The sequence below is a fragment of the Tenrec ecaudatus genome, chromosome 7 (genome assembly GCF_050624435.1).
Source record: "Tenrec ecaudatus isolate mTenEca1 chromosome 7, mTenEca1.hap1, whole genome shotgun sequence".
Taxonomy (NCBI): Eukaryota; Metazoa; Chordata; class Mammalia; order Afrosoricida; family Tenrecidae; genus Tenrec; species Tenrec ecaudatus.
In genome coordinates, this window is record NC_134536.1 from 152,181,950 (window position 1) to 152,194,198 (window position 12,249).

General features: G+C 41.1%; 1 protein-coding gene across 2 annotated transcripts in view; it reads right to left on the bottom strand.

Moving 5' to 3' along the window:
• The window catches only part of CDYL (chromodomain Y like), a 218,975-nt gene that overhangs the window by 15,908 nt on the left and 190,818 nt on the right, over window positions 1-12,249 (bottom strand). For both annotated transcript variants that reach the window (XM_075555251.1, XM_075555250.1), the window contains exon 5: window positions 11,961-12,171. In XM_075555251.1, coding sequence (XP_075411366.1) covers window positions 11,961-12,171 — 211 coding nt within the window. The remainder of the gene's footprint in view (window positions 1-11,960; window positions 12,172-12,249) is intronic.

The window sequence follows — 12,249 nt, forward strand, 5'->3', positions numbered from 1 at the left end:
TGGACAGGAGAGCATCACCCAGAATATACCTGCGGGGGCTGGGAGGATGCACTGGGGAAAAGTCCTCAGGGTGCACGGTCAACAGAGCCAAATAATTAAGCCAGATAGGAGAGTTCACCGACTCAAAGCTTTCTGAAAGACAAGATTTAGCACCCTGGCAAGGCTCCAGGGGCAAGTGGAACCTCACTCCTGGAGCACGGAGAGTGGTGTCATGCTAAGTGACAGGCAGTGAATGGGGGAGGAAAAGATTTACGTATGGAGTTTATGGCCAGGTCCAAGGGGGCTCACAGCACAGGATCTCCTATCTGGCACCCTGGAGTGAAATCAGGCCACCCGAAGCTGCAGCCTGCAGAGAATCATAAACCTGCAGAGAACCGGAGGGCTTTCAAAATAACTCGTGGAGCAGTTACCGGGCCCTTGTAGAGACAGTGACCAACTGTGGGATTCAAGTGGCCACTAATCAGACATGTTCATCATACCCACTCCAATTGAAAGGCTGAGCAGGCCAAACAGTGGGTACTGTGAGGCAAATGTGGTACATCTGGAGTACCAGAATGCACCTGTAGCTGTGCCAGTTGGTGGCCCAGACCCTCAAGTTACCTATGACAATGGCATAATGCCTTCCTCTCAGTTCACCCGTCGTCACATGGGACTTGTATGACTGAGGTTCCCAGAGAACTAAGAACGACAACTTTTCCCAGCAGTACTAGGGAAAGCACCTAGATCTCTGGGGACGTTTAAAGACTATGGCAGCTCATAGCACTCCCTGGAGTGCTCATCACAGATGAGGGACTAAACAATTCAGGAAGAGAGAGATGTCAGCCCTAGAGACCATATCCGGACATATGAGTGGGGTGGTCTCAGTGTGAGCAACGAAGCAGTGTCCTTGTGAGTCTGCCAGCATGGCCTCCATTCACTCAGTAAAGGTGGCTGCTAATATCTCACTTGTCAGTCCCAATGCTGAGTCCTCAAGATAGCATTTCTGGGGTTACCAACAAAGCAGCCGTGAAAGGAGATGTGCAGGAATGGACAGCCATTCTGGGCACACACTGCCTTTCTGTGAACTACATTCTCTGAGCGCCCTCCAGCACTGTGTCAGAGCAGAGACCTGCTTCCCAGCACAGAGCTCTGGAGTGGGCCCGGGACACAGGGGCTGCTGGCCGAATGAGACATGGTGGCATTTGGAAGCTGCCAGCCATGTGGGAGTGTTGGTGCGACCAGAGGTGAAGGTGACGTATGATCGGGAGATGGGTCAACAAGAATAGATGGCATCGTCCAATTTACAAGACACACTCAATAAGGGGCCTACATCTGGTCCTGAGTTTCCAGAAGGAAGATGCAGCATCTAGGAGATGAAGCAGCAGCAGCCCTGATTTACACGGCCTCTGATAACCTACTGGCCATGTTTTCCTTAGTGGGTGATATGCTAGGGGCACTGAGTAATTTTTTTTTCCCTTTGAAAAATAAGTTTGGGAACCTATGACCTACTGAGAGATGCTGGGCTTGAGAGGGGCATGAGTTTGCCAGCAGACATAGCAACGTGGTGAAAGCTATGTTTGCTGCCTAGCTCTTCATTCTTCCTGCGTCTGGGGCTAGATGGGGTTACTGACCTTGATCATCATGGGAGGCAAGGCAGCTGTTTCAAAACCAGGGCAGGCAGAAAACTTTCACTTTCTCTTCCTTACATGTTTGAAACTGCTTTTTGACTAAGCAGGTTGTTACTGTTAGGTGGTGTCGAGCCAGTTCCAACTTACAACCACCCAGAATGAAATGCTGCCTGGTCCTGAGCCAGCTTCATCACCACAGCTATGTCTGAGCCTACTGTTACAGTCACTGTGCTTTTGGTTGTTTCTCTCTTTTTTCAGTGACCTTTGATTTTACTAGGTATGCGGTCCTTCTCCAGTGAATGGTCCCTTCCAACAAGTCCAAAACAGATGAGGTTAAGCCCTGCCATTCTCATTTCTAAGGAACATCCTGGTTGTACTACTTACAGGATGGACTTGCGTGTTCCTTTTTATTTAAACCCAACTCACCTGTCACAAGTGAACTGATGTCAGTTGCAATTTCACTTCTCCCCCTTTTATAGCAATTCAGACCAGTGTTTAGATGTGATGAGTCAGGTAACTGAGAGTTTTCAAGGCTGTGGCACTTTCCTCTCTTAGAAAGTTTTTAATTAAAGAAAAAATTAAATTTATACAGAAAAATCACTTTCCCTTGTATTTGTGAAGTACAATGCACACAACTGAAAACATGCTACACACAGAAGCACAATCCCTAACTCCAGAACAGGACAGGATCCCAGTAAACCCCCCGTTACGCGCTTTCCTTATTTTCCCACCTGCCCTCTCTCCTTCCCACTTCCCTTAGCCTCACCCGTCTTTTCCTTCGGGACAAAAAACGATTTTTATCCTTTATAGCCATTTCTCTTCTCTCTCATTGCCACGGAGTCGCTGCTGACTCATAGCTACCCCACAGGACAAGGTGGAATTGTTCCTGTGAGTTTCTGAGATTAAATTTTTACACGAGTAGAAAGCTCCCTCTTTGTCCAGCAGAGTGGCTGGTGATTTAACGGCTAACCTTGCTGTGAGCAGTCCAACTTGTTACCACTATGGCTCCAGGACTCCTAAATAGCTGAAGAGTGACAGCATATTCAACACACTCCAGTAGTATGCAAGCATGAACACGTATTATAGTCAATCTATGACTGGTGACGTAAAATATCTATCTCTATGAGATTAACCAACTTTGCTAAGCATAATGTCATCCAATCTATTCCATGTCATGAGGTGTCTGACAGTCTCGCCACTCACTGTCTTACACTGTTTTTCAGGCATGTATGAAATCCCACTTTGCATAGGCACCAGTTTAATTATCCATCCCTCTATAAACAAGGCTGTTGGTTGTTTGCATCTTTTTTTCTGTTATAGAAATTGTTGCAATAAACATAGGCGAGTGTATATTTGAGAGTGTCTTCTCATCTATTTCTTGGGGGTCTGTGCTGAGTAGGGAGATCGCAGGAGCATATGACCTCTCTACTGGCATTTGTCTAAGGAAGTGCCAACACTGCTTTCCACAGTGGCTGTACCATTCTGCATCCCACCAGTGATGTGTGATCTCTCCACATCTTCCCATTGAAACATTTTTGCTAAGATTGTTAGTATACGTGGTATCTCATCGTTGTTTATGTTAAATAAGAATGGCTCTATCGCTTCTCGGCCTTTTGGCTAAGATCAAGTGAAGAATGGCTCTAAAAAGCAACTGTCTAGTTCCCGTTTGGAGAGGGGAAAGCCTTCAATTTCCCTCCACTGAGTGAGATGCTAGCCACTGGTTTGCATGTATGGCCTTTATTATGTTAAAAGATTTCCCTTCTATTCCTGTTTTTATCAAGACGGCTTAGTTTTATTGAATTCCTTTTCTGCGTTGATTGATATAATCATACGGTTCTTTTATTTATATGGTGATTACACTATTTTTCTAATATTGAAACATCCTTGCATATCTGGTAGAAATTCTACTTGACCATGATGTATTACTTTAAAAAATTGTTTTGTTGAATTCAGTTGGCTAGAATTATGTTAGAGATTTTCACATCCATGTCCATAAGAAATATTGGCCTATCCCAGGGGTCCTCAAATTGCACCTGCCAAGGACATCTATCCGGCTTGCCAGATGTTTTTGCCCCATTTTGGTTTTTACTTCAAAATAAGATATGTGAAGTGTGCATAGGAATTTGTTCATAGTTTTTTTTTTTTAAACAACTATATTCCAGCCCTCCAACAGGTCTGAGGGACAGTGAACTGGCCCCCTGTTTAAGAAGTTTGAGGACCCCTGCTTTATCCTTTTCAATTCTGGTGATGTCTTTGCCTGGCTTATACTTGCTATATAAAGTGAGTCAGGTAATATATTACCCTTTGTTATATTCTGAAATATTTTGTGTAGGATTGGTGTCAACTTTTCTCTAAATAACTGGTAGAATTCCCCAGTACAACCAATTGGTTCTGGACTTTCTGGTGTTGCGTGTTTTCAAATGATTAGATTTATTTCTTCTTGTGTTATAGGTCTACTACGATTTTCTTCACTAAACCAAAAAAACAAACTTACTGCCAGTAAGTTGATGCTGACTCATAGTGACCCTATAAGGCAGGGTAAAAATGCCCCTGTGAGTTTCACAGACCCAAACTCGTAACAGGAGTAGAATGCTCCATCTTCCCTCCCACAGAGTTGCTAGTGATTTAAAGTGCTGACCTTGTGGTGAGCAGTCCAACACCTAAGTATGCCACCAGCAACTCTCTTTTCTAAACCGGACTGTGTTAATTTAGGTAGATAATGTGTTTCTAGAAATCTGTTAATTTTTTCAAATTTGTTAAATATAATTTTTCTTAATGCTCTTTTTATTTTAGTTGGTTCTGCTGTGGTATTGCCCACTTTGTTTCTCATTTGAAATGTTCTCCTTTTCCTGTTATGGTTGCCAGTGTTACATCACTTGAATCCTTTTGAAAGAGCCTTTGATTCATTTATTTCTGCCATAAGGCTTATTATTTCTTTTCTAAAGTCTGAGGGTCTTGCCCAAATTGTTTGTCTTGCTGTGTTAAGGAGCTTATATTAATTCTTTCTTCCTTTTTGATGTGTGCATTTATTGCTATGAAATTCCCTGATATGGCTTTTGCTGTGCCCAGAGATTTTGGTATGATGCACTTTTTATTCTTATTTGTTTGAAGGAATTTTTAAAATGTCCTCTTTGTATCTCCAAAATTACGCAGTGCTTTTTTAAAGTGTTTGATTTCCATGTAATCGATTTATCATCCTATTATTGATCTCCAATTTCTGAGCACTGTGATCTGAAAAGATGACTTACAGTATCTGAAATTTAAATTTATTCATACTTACTTTATGGCCTAATAGATGATCTGCTCTCGAGTAAGTTCTATGTGTGCTGGAAAAAATGTGTATTGTTGTGCTGTTGGGTGAAGTGTGTTAATTATGTTGTTTAGTTCTTTATTTTTGTGGACTTTCTTTCTATTTGGCCTGTCTTTGCTTGAAAGTGATTAGAGTCTCCTAGTAAGACCAAAGAATGGATACATTTGAATTATAGTGCTGGTGAAGAATATTAAAAGTGCCATGGTTTGCCGAAAGAACAAACAACGCTGTCGTGAAAGAAGTACCGCCAGAATGCTTTTTAGAGGGAAGGAGGGTAAGACATCTGGACATGCTGTCAGTAGAAACGAGTCCCTGAAGAGTGAGAGCATGCTTGGTAAAATAGTGGAGCAGCGAAAACCAGGAAGGTCTTCAGTAAGGTGGATTGATATTCTGGCTATGTCTATGGGCTCACGCATGAGAACAACTGTGAGGCCGGCACAGGATCTAGCAGTGCTTTATCTGACTCGGGGTTGGAACTCACTCAATGGCACCTAATAACAACATTATTGGAGGATCCCTTGGTGACAGGGTTATTCATGGGGCTGCTGACCCCAAAGTCTTTAGTTTGAAACCACCAGCAGTTCCACGGGCGATGAGGCGTTATACTTCCATAAAGAGTTGCAGTCTTAGAAACCCACAGGGACAGTTTTACTACGTCCTATAGGGTAGCTGTGAGTCAGAATTGATTTGATGGCAATATTATTCTATCATGGTCCATTTCTCTCTTCAATTCTTTGAGTTTGATTAATGAACCTGGATTGCTTTCACAGGTTATTTTCATTGTGTTCATCGATTTTCATTATGGCTGTGTATTATGGCTTTCATCATTATATGAAGACCATCTTTGTCTCTCATGATGGCTTCTACTTTGATGTTTATTTTATCATAAATTAACATTGCTAATCATGCTTTCTTTTGACTACCATTAGCTCAATCTCCTGCGCATCCTTTGATTTTTAGTCTGTTTTTGTCCTTCTATGTCACGTGTGTTTTGGAAAGGAGAATATTAATGGTTTGAGTTTTTGCATCCACTGTGATAGTTTCTCTTAGCTGGTGAACTTAATCCATTGGTATTCAAGATCGGCATTGGTAGTTATGACTTTATTGCTGTCATTTTTGGGGGGAGCTGCTAAGTTTCTTTTTCATAATTATCTTTCTTTGTGTTCATGAATTTTCTCATCAATTTTTTCTTTGCTTTTTTGTTTTTATCTTGCCGTTTAATGGGATTTTATTGTTTTATTTAAAATGTTATTAAGCGTTTAGCATTCTTTTGGTGGCTCATCTGTTTTGCTTGTTTTTCCAAGTTTAAGACAGTTATTGTCTTTGGTTTCCATGGGGAAATTTGAGCTCATTCATATTTGTTCACCTTTCTAGGTGAGTGATTTTTTTCCGCCCCATGTTGCTCTCAGGAGTGTTTCCTTTGATGTTATTAAGTTCTACCATGATTTTACTATGGGATCCATTTTGTTTGGGGTTCTCTGGGCTCCTTGTAAGTTATTTTCTGTTCTGTCTTAATGTTAGGGATGTTCTAAACGCTTTCTCTATGGTTAATTTTTGTTCTTTCTGTTTGGGGAGGTATATAAAACTTAAGTTGTTTCTTTTTGTAGTGTCCTATAGAATCCTTAGGCTTTATTATTATCTTTAACAGTTTGCTGTTCTTGTATTTTTGTCTTGAGAGATTTGTCTTTCAGATCACAGAATCATTTTTCTACTGTTCAAAAAGTTGTTTCATTCTTTCAAAATATTATCATGTTCTAATATCTTAGTGTTTGCCTCTTGGATTTCCAGTTGGGAGTCTTGACATATTACCACTTTCTCATTTGTGTGATCAGATTGTTCTTGCAGTGCTTTCCTGATTTTTTTTCTTCCCCTGTCAAAAATTTCCTTCCTTTATTTAAAGCAGCAGAAGCTCATTCTCTTAAACGCCCTCATGGGAAGATCTAAAGCTTTCTCCTCGTCCAAGATCTCCTGTGTTTACAACATCTGTGTGTACGCCGCTCAATGTTGCCATATTTTTTTTCTTGTTTTCACAGGTCAGAGATTGGCTGCTGCTTTCAAGACATGAGGTTGTTTGTATATTTGTCTCTGAAATCAACACTCCCCCGAAAGCACCTGTTGCAGATCTTGAAGAGTCAAGGGTGGCGAGATTGGTTGGCACTTCGGCTACCCTAAAATGGAGTTGAAGGCTAGGAACAGTTAATACTGCCTCTGTCAGGGTCCTGGTCTTGAGGTCAGCCTCTAAGTTTTTTAGAAGTATGAGCCAATGATCAAGACAACGGATATACAAACGGTGAAAGAAGAGAATAGTTAAGATACTGCCTGTTCGCCTGTCCCAGTAGTATTCACTGATCTGGTATCTCAGAGCAGGACCCAGGGTCTCTTTAAATATATCCCCTCTGTGATCTGAGAGGCAGGCTATCTCTTTGAATCCTGAGTCTGAAGAAAATAAGCTAATTTCCCTTAGATGCAGATTCATCTAATCTTTCACTTGCTTAGCAACTGGCTTGGCCTCTTGGCATACCAGGTAAGTACTGCCACAGCCAGTACTGAGAGTTCCTGCTGGTCACTGAGAGCCAGTCCGCAGCTGATTTCAATCTCTCCTGTCTGCCTGGAATGCAGTGAGTGGGTTGTGATTCTTTCAACCACTGGGTGTAGGGAACCTGTGAATTTTCCTGCCTGAGGTCATTCCTTCCCAACGTGGACTTAGCCACAAGTATTGCTGGGAGAAGGAGTAGTGCTGTTCTTCTTTTTGGCTAGTGCCAGGACAGGTGTGGATGCTTTATGTCAGCTCACCTTTCCTCCTCTCATCTGCTGAGGTCCAGAGTGTTAGGCGAGGGACAGCTCTGCAGGCATCCTGTTGGGACATTGGGCAGCACAGAATCCTTGGCTTTTAGGGTCCTCTTTGTCATGGTTCTCCCTATGAAATGTCAAGCTGTAATTGCTGTAGGTTTCTATTCTTCCAGGGAAGTTTAGAACTCAGGTTCTTGAGTCTTCTTTTTAAAACAAGTTTTGTTTAACAGGGTTTTACAGAGCCTCCTGCTATGCAGCCATGTTTTCCCATGGTGTAGTGAATACTCTTCACTTATACAAATTCAAAGGTATTGGTTCCTCTTCTGTCATCCTTATTCAATGTTCAGCTTACATGCACATGAGGTGAATGAAAATACCATGGCTTGAATCATGCATACTGTTGCCGAAACAAAGTGACATCTTTGATCTTTTAACACTTTAAGGAGGTCCTTTGCAGATGTGCCCAATGTACAATATTTTAATTGTTAATCACAATATTGTTTATTGGTCCATTTGTGTGAATTTTCGTTATTTTAATGTTGAAGTGCATCACATCAAAACCGAAGGCTGTAGTCTGAATTTCATCAGTAAATGCTTCAAGCCCTCCACCCCCCCCCACCAAGAATGTCTGTATACTGCAGGCTGTTACTGAATCTTGCTCCATTCCTGATGTCACATTCTTCTTCATCTAGTCCATCTCCTTGGATTACTTGCACAGTATGCATATTGAGTAAGCATGGTCAAATCATAAACTCTGATGCACAGCTTTCCTGCTTTTAAACCACACAGTATCCCTTTTAATTTGTCTGAAGAACTGCCATCTGGTCTATGTTCTAGGTTCAACAGGAGAGCAATTATTCCTTCTGGGAATCTCCTTCTTCCTAACATCATCCATAATTTCTTAAGATCCAGAATTCAGCATAAAAAATATGGTCCCTGCATATTCTATCTAACACAAGCAAATATTATGAGTTAATTTTTGAATACTAAATTCACTCAATTTCACCTCCATTGACATCTTCCGGCTTCAGGGTCTCCCAGTGCTGGCAACTGTGTGAATTGGGAAGGGTATCTAGCTTAATATGTGACCCACAGAACTGAACCAGGCTGAGTCTACGTGGATTAATCTCTTGATATAAATTCCCTATACATCATATATAGATATTGTTTTTTTGTTATGTGTCTCTATATACACACATAATATAACATGCACACATACATGAATGTGTATAAATAGATGTAATATAATATAGTCTAACACATTTGATACTGAGAGTAGAGTTCTACAGAAACAGATCATAAAGATGGAGGCAAGCGGTGTATCTGACCACTGTCTTACAGCAATTGGGTGGACAGGAAGGGGACTGGAGTTACTGCTCTATGGCTGTATGGGCCACTATCTTGATACAAATGTCTTCCTTGATACATTTTTTGGTCTTATACATGCTACTGTTTTTGTTTCTCTAGAAAACCCCAGCCAAACACATCATCTTTCTGGTATTTTCTGCTTTCAGATCCATAATGACATTATCAATGATAACCTTCGTTCCTTTTCTTCTGACTCTAGTTTGGATTCCTGGCAATCCCCAATTGAAATGTTGCTGCAACCATTCATTAATTCTCTGGTAAGATTTTACCAAACAGTATGGTTTTAATGCTATGATTCAATAGTTTCCAAATTCTGTTCGGTCCTCTCTGGAACGGGCACAGAGATGAATCTCTTTCCAGTGAGGTGGCCAGGTTTTCTGGCACAGCCAAGTGAACGCCCCAAGTGCTGCAACAGTCTGTTGAAACATTTCAAACGATATACTTTCAACTCCTGGAGTGTTTTGTTTTTCATTAACATCTTCAGTGTAGCTTGGATTTCCTCTTACATTCTCTTTATACACTGGTTGTGTATTTGTCACACATTCTTTAGAGGAGTCCTGCATTATTCAATATTTTGTTCATACAACCATTTAATATTTCAACTTGAGGCTTAAATGTTTCATTATTAAACTTGGAAAAAGCTAAGCATGTTCTTTGCTTTGGTTTTCTAATTCCAGGTCTTTGTGCATTTTAGTGCACTAACTTTACACTGTCTTCTCATGTTGCTCTTTGAAATATCCTGTTCAGCTCTGGTCACTGGTCATTTCTTCTGGATGCGTTAGTTTCCCTATGTTCAAGAGCAGGTTTCGGTCTCTTGTGACATCTATTTTGGTCTTTTCTTTTTCCCTGTCTTTTTTTGCTTTCTTCGTGTGTGGTGCTCTTTATGTCAGCCCACACCTCCTCTGGTCTTCAGTCTTAGTGGTCAATGGTCAAATTTATTCGTGAAATGATCTCTATAGTCAAGTAGGATATATTCAACATCACATTTTGGCCCTGATGGACTTCTTTAAGTTTTTCTCAGCTTCAACTCGAAATTGCAAATGAACAAACTTTGTTCTGCTCCACAGTCAGCCCTTGGAGCTGTTCTGATGACACTGATCTTTCCATCTATTGGTTTGATTCTTCTGTATTTCCACCAGTGAGGTTCATATGTAAACTAGAATTAAAACATAATGGAATTTTCCCACGAGCTTTTGGAAGCCCTCTTGTAGTTGCTCTTCATGTTGTTGACAGAGGTATATGCAACGACTACATCGTTAGTCTTACAAAATTCCATCATGCTATCTCTGGTGTGTTCCTATAACCAAGGGTATGTTTCCCACCCCTGGTTTTTCTTTGCTTCCAACTATCACCTTACAATCACTGTATATTAATTGCATGCTACACAGGAGTGGCGCCAAATTTAGTGGAGATTTACAGAAAAACTGTCCAAGTTGTACAGTGTTCCCGTAACCCCTTCAATCAGCTCTCCCCATTACTTACAATAATCAAAACCAGAAAATCATACACTAACCTACAGGTTGGACCCTACGTTTCCCAGTTTCCTTGCAGCATAAACATTCTTCTGAATTAGGTCCCTGCGTTGTAGCTCTCTTTAGTCCTCACACATCTGCGACTGTTTTCCAGTCCTTCCTTTTTGTCTGTTATGACCTGATCAATCATTTTTAGAATTCTCCCCAGTTGGGCTTTGGTTTCTCATATCTTGAATGTGGCAATGGATTTTCTGCATGGAGAGCACAGGAGTGACACTGTTCTCAGTGCACCCCATCCAAGCACACCAGAGGCCAGTAAGTCTTCTCTCACTAACTTTTATCACTCCATAAGGTGAAATGTGTCAGGTTTCTCCATTAAGTTACTATTCCCCCCGCCCCACCAAGTAATGAGAGGATGTAAATATTACTTTTCCATCATATTTCTAGCTATGGTTTTAGTTACCAGTGGTAATTGCCACTCCTAACTGGCCAATTACCTTTAGCTTTCCCCTGAGCAAGAAAGGGTCCTGGGGAGCTCCTTTACATAAATGGCTGCGAAGAGGCAGATCTCCTGGCACAAGAGGCAGACTGTGTTGGACACAGAGACGTACTGCCCAGACCTATTCGAGGGTGATTTGGCTTCCCAGGTGCTGATCAGCTGTCGATCTCTTTGAGGTTGACCTCAGCTGCCCAAAGCCTCTTTGTCCATGGGCACATGCCCTTCCTGGGCAGCTGATATCCAATGGCTGGTGGACAAAAGAAACCCTAGCCATGTCATGACTCTGTGGGATAAGTATGGCCTACTCGTGTGCACCACAGAGCCCCTCACGGCTGTTAGAGCTGTCAGACCCATGGTGCCCTTGCATTTCTTCCTCTATGTAAACCAACATCGACTTCTCTCTCTTCAGGAGGAGCCAGTTATTAAATACATTTCCCAGCCACCAAACTTACGGAAAAATTGTAGTGTTTGCTTTCCAACCCATGACACTACCACTTGTTATATTTCAATGAACCAGGAATGAAATATGTGTAACTGATTGATTAATCATAAGCTACAGTACAAACACAACTATTATTATACATAGATTCAACAGTTTAAAGCGCAGCTTTTAGGTTACCGTTCCAATGCAAACTGTTTTGAGTTTTAAACTGTATATAATAATATCAAACATCAGTTAGTTATACAAAGATATACTCCTCACTGAATGAGGTTCTCTTCCAGGAAATAATGCAAAATGTCAATAAACAGCCTATGAATCAAAATACACAATGCTTCTACATTTAAATCAAGAATATAAGTAAACACACAAAGACAAATTTCAAGTGCATGGGAAGGTCTCACAAGATGACACTACATATTTGTATTTCTTCAGGAAGGTCTCCAGAATGAGTGTTTTTCAAAAAGGTACTCACAGATGCTCCTCCCATAATCTTGGGAAACATCAGAGTAGAGCAGCCATCTGGACTCTGTCCGAAGGTGGTATAGGGTGTTTGAAACCAGGCTTTTTCATTAGCCCAGACCACATCACAAAGTGGCAAGATAGATGCTCCTAGTCCAATAGCTGGGCCATTTACTGCTACAATAATAGGCTTCTTAAACTGAATAAAAGTATTCACGAAGTTTCTAAAATAAAGCATAAATGAGGAATTACTCACAACATTATATATTTTGAGTAGCAGAAAACTATCCCATCTTATAATT